This window comes from Kazachstania africana, chromosome 8, assembly GCF_000304475.1.
Source record: "Kazachstania africana CBS 2517 chromosome 8, complete genome".
Taxonomy (NCBI): domain Eukaryota; kingdom Fungi; phylum Ascomycota; class Saccharomycetes; order Saccharomycetales; family Saccharomycetaceae; genus Kazachstania; species Kazachstania africana.
This window is the reverse complement of record NC_018947.1, coordinates 115,036-132,793: the sequence shown is the minus strand read 5'-3', so window position 1 is coordinate 132,793 and position 17,758 is coordinate 115,036. Positions and strand designations below refer to the sequence as shown.

The window sequence follows — 17,758 nt, the reverse complement described above, 5'->3', positions numbered from 1 at the left end:
TATGGATCATCTAGACATGTGCGTAGCCTAGTCTTTGCAGTTCCATCTTGATTCGACTCTTTGCGAGCGTATCATAGTGGTGCGTCTGATCGTCATACCTGTTGTTGGATATCTGGTACAAATGCCTTGAAACGAGTTTATTAACCTCCGTAAATTGCTCACTAGTTATCTTTTTAGCCTCGTAATAGTTGTTCAAAGCGTTTCTGACGTGTTTCTGTATACGTACTTTTACTTCCTTCAACTCTTCCTCTTGGTCTTGCAGCGACAATCTCTTGAAAGATTCTATGATTCGCATATTGCTGTTACGTTCACTGTGTACCACTTCACTCTGACAGTTTATACACTCCCTCCATGTCGTCTGCATTCCCAGGTCGTTGGAAACGTCGTGCAAACAAGATTCATGGTACCCTAATTCACACTCGTCGCATATAAACTCGATCTTACCATCTTTTAAACCACAAATTTGACAGTCGTCAATCGATTTCTTGGTATCGTATACGATTCTCACTACGGAGTTGAGCTTATTCAATTTCAGATTCATCTTCCCCGTTTTACACTGACAATAGGGACATTTCAGTTGGTTTGAATCCAGTTGCCACTTCCGTATGCAAACGAGATGGTACTTGTGGTTGCATGGCTTTAATTCACTTATAATGTCGTTGGCTGCAAGGTCTTCCAGGCATATAGGACAGCTCATATCAGATACGTTTACTTTTATATCGTCTCAATCTTTCACTCTTACTAAGCTTTAAATGTCTTTTTTCCTTTCAATATATATACATATAGCACATTTGAAAAACGTCCTGTCTCCTTAGATGTGCATACACCGAAGACGTGACAGGCCCTGGGGGGGAGGTAAGGCAAGGTTTATATCACTATATTATAATAAATTAACAAGAGACTACATATATAAATCAAATTAGAAACGATACCGTATTGTCTATCTCACCAGGAAATGGCATAGCTTGTGTGGCACTTCCGAATCTCTGAAGAAATCTTACGTCTTGAAAATTCTTCTTATCGAAATGCCAAAAATCAGACAACTCTGCCTTCCCCTATGCTACTCTCTTAGTAGAAAGGAATACCATAAACATCTTTTAGAGTACTGCACTCATCGTATTAGTGTTTCGCACTATATAAATCTTGAAACTAAGAAAAAAAATTGCAAGAAATAGTCTATTCTTGGCCCATCGAGTAGCTAGAACATTACAATAAGCAGATTTGCCACCATGTCCAGACACCAGTTTGACTTAGTTATGTGCATGAAACAGCCTGGAACGCAAATAGGACTGTTGTGTGATAAATGTGATGGTAAATGTCCCATTTGCGATTCCTTCATAGACGATAATACAATCAGGCTGAAGAAAAGAGTTAGGATATGCCAGACATGTTCGTTTGGTAAGCAGTCCTACTCATGCATCACTTGTGGATCAAATCTAGCACATCATGAGGCGTTTTACTGCTTCGAGTGCTGCAAGTTAGAGAAGGATAAGGATGGTTGCCCTAGAATTATCAACGTTGGTAGCAATACAGTAGATAAACATTTTCTTAATAAATGATTCTAGTAAATCATTAATGCACTTTGGTACGTAAGTGTGAAGACACGCACCTACACACGCACGTATATATGTATATATTCTATGTAATCTGGTCTATAATGTTGATGTCATTTGATAACTTATCAATCTTGTTTCTTATTTCATTAATCTTGACAGCCTGCTGTTTGATTTGTATGATTAATTCATTTCTCGTCTTCAAACTAATAGGAACACATTGTCCATAAAGGATTAATACTTTTTTCATTCGTCTTAACTTCTTATACTCTTTCAATCTCTGTTTTCCGATAGTTTTAAGTTTATTAGCTATTGTATCGTCCCTCTTAAAGATTATTGTGTCACTTAAACAATCGAAGTTGAACTCACAGCCGTAAATACATCTCAATAGGTTGATTGAGTCAATCCAATTATTTTTTTCATAAGTATTCGCACACCTCCAAATAATCCGATTGCCATTGTACCATATAGCCAATTCTGTTTCGCTATTTGTTTCATCCTGTTCATTTTCATTGGATTCTGCAAATAAGTGATCAAGTGGCACAAAGTCAAATCCCGGCTTAATTTCAATCAAATAATAGCTTTCTCCTACTATATCATTCTTTACTAGTTCTGGTGTGAAGAACTCATCGTTGGTCCTTCTTTTACTATCGTAAATAAGCATACCGAAGGTCGTCAATAATGCATACTTATTCTTATTTGTAAATTGATTCAATGCACTTTTCTTATTGAAAACGCATAGTTCGCCCATTTGGATTATCTTGGCATATATGAATTCGTTGTCTTCATTCACTGATTTACTTGCTATTTCAAAAGAGCCCAGATTTGAAAATTTGGAAATAAAGTCCTTTGGAATTCGTAAATACGCACCTTTAAACTCTTTCAAAATATTATAATACTTTTTATACTTGGGTTTACCTTTAGTAATTTGCTCTTTGAGACCAAATTGTATTAGTCTTTCAACTTGCTCATGCAATGACACATTCTCTAACGTATCGTTCAAAATGTTTGAATAGACATCAATATCATCAGATAAAGTCAATAAACTTGAATGTTGTAGAAATGAAGAAAATGAGTTAGAGGATGGTCTATTAGTGGTAAAATTGATCGGTTCAAAAAATTTCATTTCATTATTCAACACCTTTTTCTCCCTTATTAGTTTCTTTGGGGAATAGATTTCATTTTCTGAGGACAAAATTTCAAATTTTGGTGACTCTATACTTATAATGTTGTCATAATAATAATTAAGTATTTCAATGGGGAATTTATTACCATTTGAGTATGTATCAGTAGAAACAAGATTGACAAATTCTTGTTTTGTCATTTTGTTTTTGTTATTTGGATTGTAGAAATCGGTATGCAGAACTAATAAAGAATATAAAATAAAATAGACTTGATTCTCATTTTCCCACGGATTCAGGTCACTATGCTCTCTTGATTGTGAATCATAATAGTTTCTACTATATTCAATCAATAATCTATCAATTTGTTGTGACTCTTTTGGTAACTCGAAAAAAATCAGTAATTTCCTTAGTGCTATATCGAGCGAATCGTTCCTAACATCAAAATTCTCCCTTATGAAATGTCTTAGACAGTTCAGTTTGAATGGATTATCTCTTGCACAAAGGACAAAACCAATGAATTTGCCATATGGTGATAATCTTTCCAAATAGCTATTATATCCTTCGCTTTCGAGCGGTTCAGGCGGTTCTGGAAGGTCACCCAAAACTACAGCTGCCTTGCTTGTGGACAATTGTCTCGAAGTAGACCTTAAACTGACCAAACTACTTAATGCATTAACAATCGAAGCACTTCTTTTATTATTTGACAAAGTTGTAGAACTGTTATCATGATGGGGAGATCCAGTCGATACTCTGGAGGTCTTTAAAGAGTCATATGATTTATTCGGTAAAAAAGTAGTAGGTGTAACTGAACTCTTTGGTCTTGATTGAAAAATTATATCATTCACCGATGACTTATTATCCGGTCTGGAGTTTTCCAAGATCATTTCAGAATTGGAAATATGTTTCCTGTACCTGACATCAGCAACGTCAATAGTCTTACTCCGCTGTCTGGTTGACCTTCTACCGGTATCTTGCAGAGAGTCACTAGTACGTATCTGGGTAAAATGATCGGACGATTGCGCTCTTGAGTCCACTGTAGTATCTGTAAACGAATCAGAGTGTCTTTCCATGTTCAAATTGAATCTTAATGAGGATGATGATGCTACGGTGTTTCTCTTTGATGAATTGAGAAACAATCTCGCCGAAGAACCGACTGAAGATGCTGTAGGCGTCCTGGAAACGGTAGGAAAGCTTTCAACATATGCTGTCCCTTGTATCAAAGGGTCGTCTTCCATATGAGAGAACCTTTCAGGGCGACCCAAGGACGGACTAGTCGAAATTGCTCTACGTTTCGAAAAAAAGGACGAGACCTTTCTGTTGTAACTTTGGCCCTCCTGTTCATTAAGTTCGCCTTCATTATGTTTCTTACTATTTTTAAAACCCAATTCAGGTGAAGTCATCCTATTCCTGATTCTCATCATCTTGCTGTTTTTCTTTTTGATTTTTATTGCCTCAGCAGGGGAATCATTATCATCATCGTCGTCTTCATCATCATCATCTTCTTCTTCGTTGGGTAGAGGCTTTTCAGCACTTAGGGATAGTTTCTCGAGATTGGGTAAAGACTGTGTGTTACTATTCCCTTCAATATCTAAGTTTTTTCTTGCTTTAAACACCTTATTCCTAATTAAAGATGCAATAGATTGGTTCATAATGCAGACTTAGCAGCTCAAAAAACGTGGAAAAAAGTGCAGTCCCGATGGAGATAGTATACCACTAGACTAAAAATAATGAGGAGGTGTTGAATGCAGCTGCAATCTACGCTATTGACGCTATTTTATTAGAAAGTTGATCAATGAATATTTGAAAATGATTTTTATTATATTGGATTTTCAAAAAGATACCGCGTTTTCAAATCATATTGAGGATAAACATAGTTCAATGAGATGACAACTGTAGGCCAAGGTGGGCAACTGAGGCCATTTAGACGAGTTTAAAGTGTCTTGGGAGGGATTTTGATCTGCTGAGATCTTTGGCGAAGCTTCGGGGCAGACCAATAGCGTTTTATTTCATGGAATGTAAAACCATAGAGATGGTCATCGAAACGGTGGCAACTACAACCACCGCCACCTATGTCAATTTACATATCTGTAGCTACTGTAGAATCTACAAGGGCTCCAAGACTTGCCTAATTCATGCTGGAATCCAGTAATTTGTCCAGATGGCTTTTTCCCAGTTTTCCCAGGAAGATACCAGTCGTTCCGCCTCATTGATCACCTTTTTGAGTTATGTGACTGGGCTGCTGCCGTCCAAACGAGATATCCTTGAATAACTATCGATGTTTCTTGAATTGCTTGATAGATCTAAATGCAGCTCTTCGAACCCTCTTTGACCGCTGTTTCACTCTTTCCATCTGTCAGTTAGTAACCTGGATGTTACCTCAGCCATAATTGGTCAATACACGCTGCAACGCTGCGAAATGAGTGGCCAATGTTCTTGTAATATATATACATACTGTCTTTGACACTTATATGATAATAACCTTGAATTCCGAGGCTGAAAAATATTGTAGAATCAGAGATATTATATACATTCACAACAGTTCTCAAAGCAAGATAAACATACTTCTGGCACAGAGTTTATTTGCTGTAAAGATATCAAACTCATCACCGCTCACAAAACTGTTGCTAAGAACTCTGGGTTTCCGCAGAGCTAAAATACTTCACAATGACAGATTTTCAACCGTTCTCTCCCATTGAGGAACATTATTTGAAAAGAGAATTACTAAGAATCCAGTTACAGAAGGAACTGGAAGAACTTAATAATCCATTAGCATTACGCAACTTTGGCTATCCATTCACACAAGATGATCCCAAAATTGTGGCTAAATCTTTGCATACTTCCCCTATCAAGAGGACAATAAGTCATGTAACCAGATCACCTTCGAAAAAGATACAAGAAGAGCAAAGTGACATCGTTAGGAATTGCAACACTACTGAGTTTCCCATGCTGTCTTATATCGTACAAGAATTCATAATGTCGTTTCCATTATTTGCAAGAAATTTATCAATTGATGAGTCCTTTTGGCAGACCAAAGTTCAAATATTCTTCGAGCATTTTATGACTCTAGGTTTCAGTGATAGTATGGACAGGGAACAATCAACGAAGAGAAAAAAAATTGGCCAAAAATTAAATAAGATAGTGTTACTCTTGTTCAACTCAGGTATTGGTACAAGACACGAAGGTATTTATTACAGCCAAGATAAGTTTACCTTAGAAAATGAGAACGTCAGGAAAAGATCAAAAGTAGAAGACTTCGCCATTCCAACAAAGGAAACTTTACAAAAACTCGTTACCACTGAGCCAATGTTTATTAACGGATGGGATATTAATATTGTCGCAGTAATACCTGAATCATCAATGCTATCTTACAAAGGGAAAACAAAGAAGAACTCTTCAAAGCCATCTGTAACTTCCTCATTTCCAATGAAATCTTTTTCATCAACTTCAAAATGGATGAAAAATGCCTTTAACGTCTCAAATTCGCCAACTGCACTCTTGTCAAAATTGTCGCTTACTGGGACTACTACTCGTACTACCACCTCCAAGAAAAGGCATTACCGCTATTTGATCAAAGTTAGAAGTACTGAACATAAAGAAACGATTATTTATGTCGCTAAATCTTATCAGGACTTAAAGCAATTGTCTCATGATCTGAAAAGTATATATCCTGGTAAGAAATTTCCAAGATTACCGCATAAGACTAAAAAATCAGTTTCTGTGGTGACGGCGCCTGATTATGGGGTCGTTATAAACAATATGAATAATAAAGTGCCTTCCACCCCTGTGGAGCGGATTATAAACAGCTTTGAAACTGAAACTATGTCTTTGCAAAGCTCTAGTAACAAATCCACTAGTTCTTTACAAGAATCCTATTCTCAGCCACTAACGAAAACGAATTCACAAAGTATGCCAGATCTCAACGAACCTTTAGCAAAAGTAGAGACTGATGAAAAGGAACAACAAGAAAGAGAGGAAAGGGAGGAAGAGGATGAGGAAGAATTTGATGATGACGATGATGACGATGACGAAAGTGATAAAGATAGCATATTTCATGATGTATCAGACCAGAAGACGAGTTGCCTAGCTCACGAGAAAATGAGAACATCTTTAAGACAGTATTTGAGAACGTTAAGTAAAGACAAAGAAGTATCAGAAAGTCATGTTTTCCAAGAGTTTTTGTCCAGTCACGTCGCTAATGAAACAGAGTTTAATAATGAGATAAAGGAGGATATAAAAAACAGGGAACTGGTCGATATTAACAATCTTGAAAATCAGTTAAAATTCCAAAGGCTAGCTTTGGAAAAATCCTTAAAATTACAAGACTCCATGAAGGAGTTTAAAGCTTCATTACTAAAAGATGATGCCTATTTGTTGTCATTAATGGTTGAGCTTAAAACCAAAAATAAAATATCTGAACTCTCAGCTTTACCAAGAGGTTTTATTGAATGGTCTAAAATTTACCTCTCTTCCATCATCTATCAACTCTTTTTGGGAAATGACAACAGTTATGGATTCTATACGCAAATCAGACGACTACATAAGTTAATGCCATATAAAATTATGGAACAGATTATGCGATTTACCAATCCTATGATAATAATGAAAAATATGATGGATTTATTCATGGCTCAACCATTTGGTGGACAATCTCTTCTTCAAACAATGTTTTCCACCATTTTAACCGATGATTTGAAGAGTCAAAAGCATATTATTAAAAAACTAGAAGATAACATCTTAAAAAATGACGATGCAGAATACGCAAGATTGATTATTACTTGTCTCAAAAACACAATTTTCCAGATTGAGAAACCTTCAAGTGATCAAATAATTGATATGGGTTTAATCCACGAAGAATCGGAGACATTAGGAATGCCGATTGTATTACTTATTTTAATGAAAAGTGCTGAAAAAAAGATTATCTTGCCAGAAGCAGTTGATGAATTGATAGAGTCTTACAGCCTTTGGAAAATAAAGGGAAGAGAGATTGATTCCCACAGCTTATATTTCCAACATATTAAAGAGCTTTTCCAATTGTATATCAAAGAACATGATAAACGATTGATGCGCCAATTATGGCAGGATCCAGAACTGTCACAATTATTAAAAGCAACTATTTCTTTAATTTATGAACCAATGATAAAAATTTTCAAGGTTGCTAGAATAGATGTTGCCTTAAAGAATTTTCAAAGATTTATGGATGACCTAATCAAATTGATGGACGATATTATCAATGGACAAGTGGGTACCTCAACACAATTTAGCATCATCGACAGTATTAACAATCTAGTTACAAAACATCAAGATTCATTTTTTGACTTTGTCCACGATGTTTACATCAATGACACAGAAGGTATCTTTGAAGGTTTTGTTACTTGGATTGCGAAAATAATAAAGTTCTTACAAGTTAGTAAATTTGGACGAGATGAAGAAAGAATAGACTTTAATTCACTTTTATCTGCGGAAGTCGGAAGAATCGACGTACCCTTATTACGTAAACAAGTGGATGAAGTCATTAACAAAAAGTTGGAGGCAAGAAAACTGTATAGCAAATTGTTAGATCTTAAAATTGAATCTGATCCAAATCTCAACAATGATCATGCAAATAAAGTGCTTGAAAGAAAATGGGAACAAGTTAATTCTATGGTGATTCCGAAGGGCACGATTACCTTCGGTGTTCACGACAGTGAACTAGTGGATCTAGATCTGGATGTTGCCGATTACGATTATTTACAAAAGGAAGGTGAGATTCAATTGGAACAGAAGTACGAGAAGCTATTAAATCAAAACAGCTCCACGGAGGAAATTCAAAAAGTGAGATCCTTATTTTTTGAAGACTGTTTGAGAAAGGTTCTCAAACCACTAGACTAAATTTATATATAGACTATAGAATATGGCATTTGCATTAACTTCTAGTTGAGTCATTTATAATCAGAAAAAGAGAGATCTGGCAATGCGCTGCCCTTACATTTCCACAATTCTTAATAACAGATTCTCAGTACTAAGTAGCCATGACTTTCTGTCACTTCAACTACTTTATACTGTCTTTTTCTATGTCGAGCGACTCTCATTGATTTGAAAAAAAATTGGAAATAATAAAGCTATCGATGCCCATCTTGAATAGCGCACTTTGAGTCAGTGGAGGGCCAAGTTAAAAGGAAACGAATAGTCAGTCATGAAGTACATCATTGAGCATATGGACGAAGGTTTCAGCGAATGGGTTATTCTGGAGTATTCCCAAATAATAAGAGATGTTGGTGCTAAAAATTTAATCTTATCTTCTCTACCTGAAAGTACTACCGAGAAGGACATCCCAGAAAAGCTGCTATCACTAGGTTTACAATGGACAACTAAGGACCTTAGACACGTTGAGAAGGACTTCGCAACTTTGAAGCCAATGGAACATGGAAGGGTTTGTCTTTTAGATCCAAGAGCCACTTCAGATTTGCAACCTGCAGAAGTAAATGATTTTGATTACTTCGTTTTCGGTGGCATTCTTGGAGATCATCCACCAAGAGATCGTACAAGCGAGTTAAAGAGGCAATATCCAGAACTTTTAGTGGGAAGAAGACTTGGAGACAAACAAATGACCACCGATACTGCTGTGAGAACCACACAACTTATAGTGAAGAAGGGGATCAACTTTGAAAATATCAAATTCATAGACTATCCAGAATTCAGGTTCAACAAGTATGAAGCAACCGAAATGCCATTTAGATACGTTCTCGATTCCAATAATAAGCCAATACTACCGGAAGGAATGCTCGAGCTAATAAAGAGGGATTCTGCCCAAACTTTAGATGACTTATTATAAACATGCCTCTGATGCAGTGAATGCATCTAGAATGGCTTCATAGCTATGGCGTCTATCTGTATAATTCAAATATTACTATCTAACTTTATCAAATCACGTGATTGTAATCGTTTATGGCGATTCAATATCGAATCGGTTTTTTCTATAAATTTCCACTGACTTCTCATTTGATGCAATTTCAAGTATGACTATTTGCACCATTCATCGTAAGTCAGCGCTGAATATCTTACAACATAGTACGCCTAATATATAAGCCATGTCCACATTGTTGAAATCTGCAAAATCAATTGTACCTTTAATGGACCGTGTCTTAGTTCAAAGAATTAAAGCCGAAGCAAAAACTGCATCTGGTTTATTCTTACCTGAAAAGAACGTTTCAAAGTTAAATCAAGCCACTGTCTTAGCTGTCGGTCCAGGTTTCACTGATGCTAACGGCACAAAGGTTGTCCCACAAGTTAAAGCTGGTGATCAGGTTTTAATCCCACAATTTGGTGGCTCCACTGTCAAATTGAACAACGATGATGAGGTTATTTTATTCAGAGATTCTGAAATTTTGGCCAAAATAAATGAATCCTGAAGGGAACATGTTTTCGATGCTTCATCCTGTAAATAATCGTGAATGAAATTGAATATAGCCTATATAAACTAGGTACCGTCTCCTATATAAGATACTAATGAGATGAATTTCCTATTTCAAAATAATCTGCTACTCTCTCTATTCGATCAAAAAATTACAGAAACTCTCAGCATTGAATTGTTGCAACGTGCTTTTCAATGCCTCTTCTGTTTCACACACTTTCATAAACCAGCCTCTGGGGAATTTAATGACCTCAAAATCCAAGTATCCTTCCCAAACTTTTTTCACATAGTTCCCTGTCATAGCTATAATATTTCCTGTCTTGTCCGATTTATCCTCAAAGCTTTCATCCCATTTAATCCTTTTCATAACCAATTTGTCATAGAAGTTACAATTTTTTTCTTCTCCAATAACAATAATTATGCCAGAACCTTCGTCTTTAACACGCAGACATGCCCCACGTAGGGACAATTGTTTGCTATTGGCCTTTAACTTGAATCTTATCCTTGGATTTTGTACATTTTTGAACCAGTATATTTTACAACAGTTATTCATGGTAGAATTATAAGCAGAAGTTAGAGTTTGATTATTATGCAATGCTTTACGTTTTTTAATGGCTTCCTCATGCCTTTTTTCATTCATTTCATAATGCTTCCTTTTTCTCTCCTCTTGTTGCTCTTTCACTGTTTTTTCCCAACTAGTTGGATCCGTTATATTTTGGTTACTTTCTAAAACATTCATCATATTACTTACTTTGACTTTTGGTTCAGGTTTTGGTTGAAGGCCTAATTTGATTTTAGTTTCGATTTCTTCCCTTTTCAACTTTCTTTTCTCTCTCCTCAGCTTTTTCTGTTCTTTCTTAGTCAAATACACTTTAGATGGCACACGTATATCATGGACTTTTATAGGTATTGGATGCTGGACATAGGATATGGAAGGGGTCTCGTCATCTTCATCTTCATCATCAGAATTGTAGGTTTCATCCTCATACTTTTGTAAAATATTAAAAGTTTGATCCAAATAGATTTTGTCCCACCATTCAACTGTATCAGGGATATCATTACTATTCTTGAGGAACTTATCTTCTCCTATACTCAGATCAGGCAGTTCGCCTGACAAAATTTTCAACTTTTCTTCTTCATTCCTCTTTTTATCGAGCTCTTGTAGTCTTAATGCATCTTGTCGCCTTTTGATATCCTCAGTCTTTCTTTCCTCTCTTTGACGTTCAATAATAGCACTGACTTCACCTGGCTTATGAAATCTTAATAACTTATGCCTGTATGGCGTTGAATTCTTCGCTGAAGTTGCTAAATATGGATTTACTTCACGCTGTTGCTCTTTAATCAAGGTAAAATTCGAAGATCGCAAGGCAGGGTGTAACTCCGTCTTCAAGCCACGTTTGTCATCCTTCTTTGGTGGCATATGTAATGTTTATTTCGTAGTCATTGAATATAAAACGGTGAACTTTTGATAGATGAATTATTTTTCGCATACCTTATAAAAATGTTAAATAATATATAAAAATGTCATTAAATATCTAAAGTGGGCTTTAATTTGGAAGAAGGTCATTAATGCTTTGTGAACTTGCCGAGTAATGTTCTTTTCTTCTCTTTTGGATGTTTGTTTTGATCATCCCAGGTAATTTCGTCATACAAGCTGAGCCTTCTTGATGGAGAAACACTTCCCTTTTTACTAGGTTTCTTCCAGAAAGAGAAGAGTCCGCCACTTTCTGTATTCCTTGAGGGCACTTCACTGGATTTGACCCTACGTAAATCCAAATCAGTACTCTTTCTGGACTGAAAAGGATTTTTCAATTTGTTGGGTTCTGTAAACTGGGCTTCGGCTGACTTAACTGGAACCAGGCGGTTCTGATCTTCGAAGGATATTTTGATTACAGGTGACTTCGGTTTTTGGATATTTTCGGCAATTGTACTCGTGACAGGTGCTTTAGATTTTGGCTTAGGTGCCGATAGGAACGAACTTCTCAGTATTTTATCCAGTTTTTCAATCTTTGAATCGACATTTTTGTTTTCTGGTTCGATGGTTGCCTGATGAGATGAGGGAAATTGTAAATCATATTCAAATTCACTCATCAGTAATACTGGGAGAACGATTATTGGTATAGGAAACACTGTACACAATAGATCAGAGACATATTTTGATCTCCATTTTACATATGATTGCATGTTCAAAGTTGTAGTGATAATAAGGTCAGGAAGATAGATATTTGTCATATCGATAAGTACTTTTCGTATTTTTCCAATTGTGATTTCAATTGTTAGTTTAATAGCTTTATTATTGCATCTATGAAGCAAATTTTCAACATATAATTCTAGTGAAGCTAGCGTTTTTTTAATGTCAAACATATTATAACCTGGGGCCCAATCAGAGTCTGAAGCAACTCCAGTGGTCTTTAAAGGTGGAAGCCTTGTTACGACTATAAGATGATCCATAGATTGAGCGAATTCTGTAACCATCCAGTCTAACGCAACCCATGTATGTTTTCTTCCACTAATATAGCACAATATCTTTCTTGGCTTGTAGAATCCAATATGCTCATTCAAAATGCGATTCTTTCTCTTTTGTTCTTTTGTCAACGGAGTATAGCCATCGCCTTCGATACCTTTTGATTTAGTCTTTTTAGCTGGCTGGCCGTCAAATAGTAACTTAGAAAAATAAAAACTTCGTTCTTTATTCTGTAACTTGTCTTCCAGGTGTAATTGTCTTTCATTCCATAACTTCTTCCTATCTGGTGAAAATTTAGTAATTACTAAGGAGTCGTTCTTTAGAGTGGATCTACTTGGATAGTCCTCTCTAACAATTCTTCCATTTTCTGCAATTTTGAACATCTTCGTCAGCTCTAAAGACTTATTATTGGTGTGAGTGCCTAATAAACCATAATTGTTTCTCCTGGCTGGAGGGGGTGAATGACTTCTACCATGTCGTACATAATCCATATCATTGAGTAAGTATCTATTGTTGAGTAAAAATTGACTATTTTCTGTTTCAGTTTCGTTATCATAAAACTCATCCATCGTGTAATCGCTTGGGAACTGGACACCTTGGAAATCGGTTTCATAACGTTTATCTATAGTATCAAACTCTTTATTTCTTTCTGGCACAGTATTAAAGGAAACGCAAGGTTTGAAACTCTTATAAGGATAGCTTTTCAAAGGCGGTCCATAGGGTTTATTGTACGTTATGTCACTTGTAACTGAAACAGCATCGCTGCTATCTTCAGGAGTGGGCTGCATGCATAGTTTAATGGACTTGTAGATATTTGGTGAAAAATTATTAACCTTAGAGGTGACTGAAGGCATTATTGGACGAGAATTTCAGCTGTCGCTAGCTTTAGTTTCAGGAATGTAGCAAATATGGGGTATGTGATAGCAGACTGATACAGCACAAAACGGTAGCTCAATTAAATATGAGCTCAACTAATATGACAATGTTCTTTTAGTTTGAACTGCATGGTTTTGTAGATTGCAATCTTATTCTAAAAAAAACCTCGCTAAACTGCTAATGCGAAAGCCGTCAATCATACATGAATCATGTTAAATATCGCATCGATTATTTAATTATCTTATAAACGTTCAGTTATTTGCATATATTACTTAATTTCCTATTGAATTTTCGAGGAATTTGAAGAAGCAAGACGATTTATTCTTCTGACGGGAGAGTAACCCTCAATAATCCCCCAAAAATACCACTTGATAGCACACCTCGAAGGGACGTTGTAGTAATTTAGTCTCGGTCTTAGAAACACTAGGGACTCTGTCAAATGGACGGCGAACTCCAGAATAATTATCGAAATGAGAACAGAGTCGTTATTCAGAAGACGTAGTAGACCATTACCTAGCTGTGGAATGAACATATTAAGTGGTGACAGTGTCAAAGTTAAAATATCTCTATTAAAATAGCAGACCGATGGTAGGCAAACTCCGGCTATAATCAACATATCCAATATGTTGTCCGGTGGAACAACCGTGTCAATTTTGATCGAGGAGAACTGATCCTTGTCAGCTGTAAATTTCGTCATTTCTTTCGTTAGTTCGAGTGTAACCAAGATATTTTGATTGTCTAGCCACTTCTTGTACGGCCTCTCCCTACAATAACTCTTTTTAGATGGAGAAACGGTTGCTGTGCTCGACGATGATGGTCTCCGGAGCTTTTGTGAAAGATATATTTTAAAGCAATTAATGAAACCTTTCGCGTAAGTAACTACTTTCTGTCACTATTTGTGCCTTGTTGGAAAGACTACACCTACCAGAGCGAAGACAGATTCAATTGAACCAACCAATTCATCAAAGAGCTTATAAACGAGCGTTTGGGATTTTTCAGTTTCGGATTGAGCCAGTTCTTCCATAATAATCTCCGATGAACTTCTGAGCTGCTTTCTAAAATAAAGCATTCTCTTAAACTGCTTTAAAAGTGTCATACATACCATTTAATGATTTGGTGATGCCGAGTGATGATATATAGGAATACACAACTGCTGTCACTACCAGATCAAAAGGCCACTGCATCAAAAAAATAATGAAGGATGCGAGGTTCGAACTCGCGCGGACACCGTCCAACAGATCTTAAGTCTGCCGCCTTAGACCACTCGGCCAATCCTCCATATGTAGTTCCAATGGTAACAACATAGATAATATAACATAACGCTTTAGGTTCTTGCAACTGCTTCTTCAGAATCAAAACCTAGACACCCACTGTTCAATTTATTAAAGTAAATATTTCACATTATTGAATTTGCTTAATGAAGTGAAGGAAAATCAGAAGATGATCCCTTTATTTTAATTTCATTACTTGTGTTCATTTTTGTTAAAGGCCAGTCAAGTTAGTAAAGTAATTCCTATTAATCAGTGGTTATACCAAATAATGCACGCTGATATAAAGGGATCATCTTCTGATCTTCCTTCACTGTCACTATTCTAATATTAGTGAAAACTTTTCATGGACGCAACTTTATCCATATTGAAGAATTCGGCGCTATAAAAGGGTTTGTCGCATTTGTTCTCAATATGGCATTCTATAGATCGTTCGGGTTTTACTTATCAGCTCCGCATTCATGGGTACTTCTAGTATGTCCTAACGATATTTCAAGACTGCTTCTAAGATAATTGAGTCCGTCGAATGTGTTTTCCAGGAACCAAACTATTACAGGCTTGCGTATCTTTTTGTGAGGTCTTATGCAGAGTTCTCGAATACGTTATTTACTTTCATTTAGTAGCAGGGGTTTCTTGTATTCTGCACATAGCCAACTCACGGCATGGGATCCATTGAGTATATGCTATAATTTTCCCCGTACTGCATTAGGTTGCTCGTGCTACCACTCTGATTTTGTACGGGTATGCCATCTAACCAAAATCCATAGAAGCTGATGTGACTGTATGCGTCATTCAATAATATCAATTGGAGATGCCTTACTTTCTACCTTGTTTTACTTGATATAAAATTTGATAGTCTATAGATCTTCCAAAGATGCAAGCTATGATATCTCTCATGAGTTTTATTAGCAGACAGTAAATTTTTAATGTTTTGCTTCCAAAAGAATTTTTTCTCATATTGAAAGGCTGTATATTTTTGCTAAATATCAAGTAATGAAAGTTGAAGAAAGATTAACCATGACAAACCTGAGTGCACAAAGTTCTTGTAACGTGGTTGAAACAAGATAAGAATACAATGGATCGTAGATACCACTTTTAAAGGCGAAACCTTAAATCGTATGCTACTGATAAACGGAAATAAGACTCTTACGGGACGTTGTATTCTGATAAATGTTAAATCATCCCTAGTAAACTTCTCTTATTAGACAAATGCCAAGTTTACGGTAGCAACATAGGCTCATTTGCGCACGAAAAAGGCTGACTTTTACTCAACTCTCTAAAGACATTTAAGCTTCTTCCACGAGGCCACATTATAACATGTAAAGAATGCTACAATTCCCTCATTCGTGCTCTAAAGGCATTCAAACAAGACTTGCGAGCCCTTGATGCTTTCTCTGCTCGTAGGCTTCCAGTAATTTCCAATGATCTCTTTAGCTGGAGACCGATTGTATCGGCGCTGACGGCCGGGCATTAAGAAAACAGTAGAAATGCAGTATCGACAGGAATGTGTAGGAGATCTAAAGATGTAATCGGCAACACTTTCCAGTGGATTTCCTGCATACGTTAATCATGCATCGCTGAAACGGCACAGTAATCTTGATATATACCGCAATGGTCAATTCTCTGCTACACACAACTCCTTTACCTCAACAAGAAAAAAAGAGGCTTATACACCTGAAGACATTATTAAATGATTAGGTAATGGACACCACTAAAATTTTCAATTGCAATTGAAGTTTCACGCGCTACAGTTAATATTCCTCTTGCAAGTTTTCTCAGGGCAAATTTTGTTATTTCTGGATTACATTCAGGAACAACGTTACATGGCTCCTTACCGAAAAGGACGCGTAGATACTATTCTCAAATGTTTGCTGCACGTTCTTTAAGATCCAGTTTATTTTCCTAGAGGGAACATGTCTTAGTACCACTGTTCTCCGTTATAATGTAAATGCTGCACTTAAAGAACACTTTGGATCCATGGATTACAGGAGAGTGGCATTCGAAGCCCATTACATGGATTAGGTTCTGCTGCCTGTAGTTTTACCATGCTATCGACTCGCACATGTGGAAGCTTTCGATGAGGCCGTTTGAGAGAACCAACCGCCAAAATACCGTGTATACCACAAAACAAGAGGGGTAAAAGAACCGAGTAGCAACTTATCCAAAGAACCTCGGTTATTCCCTCTAAATCTTGTCGAGTTATTTCCTTCTGTAAGTTTTGTAATATACCTACAAATGCGGCAGATCACGCTAAGGAACCCAATCACTCTTATATTTATCTATGAGCTCTCTACAAGATGATCAGAATCCGTCTGTTCCAACTGCAAGAAGTAGCTGTCATTTCTTATAATCGACTGGCCATTACCGCAGTTAATTTTTTTCTAATAACTCTTATACGTATTTTTCTTGGTGCATCAAAACTTAAAATGTGATGAAAAAGCTCATCACAGATGATACAAACAAATTTCAAACAAGTGAATCCCACAACTGCCGTATGTCTCTCAATAAAGAACAGACTGAAAGGTTTAGAGACAGACACATCAGACAGGAGTATGAGCTTTTGCACTTGCTACCGGCTGTCGGAATTCCAGAATTGTCAGGTTTGTATTTGAAGAGCTTTTACAATAGTACCAAGAAATATCGATTAACTCTACCGACGTCTATTACAGATGCAAATTCGAAGTTTTGTGGTACATGCGGTGTTCTCTTTGTCCCAACATTTAATTTGTCAATGAAAGTGATAACTCCATATGATAAAGATGACAAAGCTGCCCCTACTTCCCTCCAGTATGAATGCTTAAACTGTCGAAAAACATCAAATTTTGAAATAGAAGTGCCGAAGAAGCTCAAGCACTCGCATCATGTGGATGCAACTTCAGGAAAACTGAAATCAGAGACCTTCCTGGAAGATAAGAAGAAAGTAATTAAAAGCTCAGCCAAAGATAGAGCCAAAAAGAGAAAGATGAATTCCCTCTCGAACCTTCTCAATAAAAAAAAGAAAGAGGATGAAAGAAAAAGCAAGAATCAAGGTTCTTTATCATCTTTGTCACTAGACAGTTTCATGAAAAGATAAATATGACAGG

General features: G+C 36.4%; 10 protein-coding genes and 1 non-coding gene across 11 annotated transcripts; 5 read left to right on the top strand and 6 right to left on the bottom strand.

Annotated features, from left to right (window-relative positions):
- Nucleotides 1–10: 10 nt before the first annotated feature.
- ASR1 (ubiquitin-protein ligase ASR1) lies at nt 11–697 on the bottom strand (the record flags this gene model as incomplete). The annotated part of the gene is made up of 1 exon (XM_003958566.1): nt 11–697. The coding sequence occupies one exon, from the start codon at nt 695–697 to the stop codon at nt 11–13; it is 687 nt and encodes a 228-aa protein (XP_003958615.1).
- A 532-nt stretch (nt 698–1,229) lies between these two features.
- RDS3 (U2 snRNP complex subunit RDS3) lies at nt 1,230–1,559 on the top strand (the record flags this gene model as incomplete). The annotated part of the gene is made up of 1 exon (XM_003958565.1): nt 1,230–1,559. One exon carries the CDS (start codon nt 1,230–1,232, stop codon nt 1,557–1,559), a length of 330 nt encoding a protein of 109 aa, XP_003958614.1.
- A 79-nt stretch (nt 1,560–1,638) lies between these two features.
- On the bottom strand, nt 1,639–4,326 carry SYT1 (Arf family guanine nucleotide exchange factor SYT1; the record flags this gene model as incomplete). The annotated part of the gene is made up of 1 exon (XM_003958564.1): nt 1,639–4,326. One exon carries the CDS (start codon nt 4,324–4,326, stop codon nt 1,639–1,641), a length of 2,688 nt encoding a protein of 895 aa, XP_003958613.1.
- A 1,015-nt stretch (nt 4,327–5,341) lies between these two features.
- On the top strand, nt 5,342–8,545 carry LEC1 (Lec1p; the record flags this gene model as incomplete). The annotated part of the gene is made up of 1 exon (XM_003958563.1): nt 5,342–8,545. The coding sequence occupies one exon, from the start codon at nt 5,342–5,344 to the stop codon at nt 8,543–8,545; it is 3,204 nt and encodes a 1,067-aa protein (XP_003958612.1).
- A 304-nt stretch (nt 8,546–8,849) lies between these two features.
- SFM1 (protein-arginine N-methyltransferase SFM1) lies at nt 8,850–9,488 on the top strand (the record flags this gene model as incomplete). The annotated part of the gene is made up of 1 exon (XM_003958562.1): nt 8,850–9,488. The coding sequence occupies one exon, from the start codon at nt 8,850–8,852 to the stop codon at nt 9,486–9,488; it is 639 nt and encodes a 212-aa protein (XP_003958611.1).
- A 256-nt stretch (nt 9,489–9,744) lies between these two features.
- HSP10 (Hsp10p) lies at nt 9,745–10,065 on the top strand (the record flags this gene model as incomplete). The annotated part of the gene is made up of 1 exon (XM_003958561.1): nt 9,745–10,065. The coding sequence occupies one exon, from the start codon at nt 9,745–9,747 to the stop codon at nt 10,063–10,065; it is 321 nt and encodes a 106-aa protein (XP_003958610.1).
- A 138-nt stretch (nt 10,066–10,203) lies between these two features.
- Nucleotides 10,204–11,487, bottom strand: PRP3 (U4/U6-U5 snRNP complex subunit PRP3; the record flags this gene model as incomplete). The annotated part of the gene is made up of 1 exon (XM_003958560.1): nt 10,204–11,487. One exon carries the CDS (start codon nt 11,485–11,487, stop codon nt 10,204–10,206), a length of 1,284 nt encoding a protein of 427 aa, XP_003958609.1.
- A 146-nt stretch (nt 11,488–11,633) lies between these two features.
- On the bottom strand, nt 11,634–13,385 carry KAFR0H00640 (uncharacterized protein; the record flags this gene model as incomplete). The annotated part of the gene is made up of 1 exon (XM_003958559.1): nt 11,634–13,385. The coding sequence occupies one exon, from the start codon at nt 13,383–13,385 to the stop codon at nt 11,634–11,636; it is 1,752 nt and encodes a 583-aa protein (XP_003958608.1).
- A 302-nt stretch (nt 13,386–13,687) lies between these two features.
- On the bottom strand, nt 13,688–14,104 carry KAFR0H00630 (uncharacterized protein; the record flags this gene model as incomplete). Its single annotated transcript, XM_003958558.1, has 1 exon — nt 13,688–14,104. The coding sequence occupies one exon, from the start codon at nt 14,102–14,104 to the stop codon at nt 13,688–13,690; it is 417 nt and encodes a 138-aa protein (XP_003958607.1).
- A 498-nt stretch (nt 14,105–14,602) lies between these two features.
- On the bottom strand, nt 14,603–14,685 carry KAFR0Htrna10L. The gene has a single exon. It is a non-coding gene; the product is annotated as a tRNA-Leu (tRNA).
- A 2,484-nt stretch (nt 14,686–17,169) lies between these two features.
- SNM1 (Snm1p) lies at nt 17,170–17,748 on the top strand (the record flags this gene model as incomplete). Its single annotated transcript, XM_003958557.1, has 1 exon — nt 17,170–17,748. One exon carries the CDS (start codon nt 17,170–17,172, stop codon nt 17,746–17,748), a length of 579 nt encoding a protein of 192 aa, XP_003958606.1.
- Between the last annotated feature and the right edge of the window lie 10 nt (nt 17,749–17,758).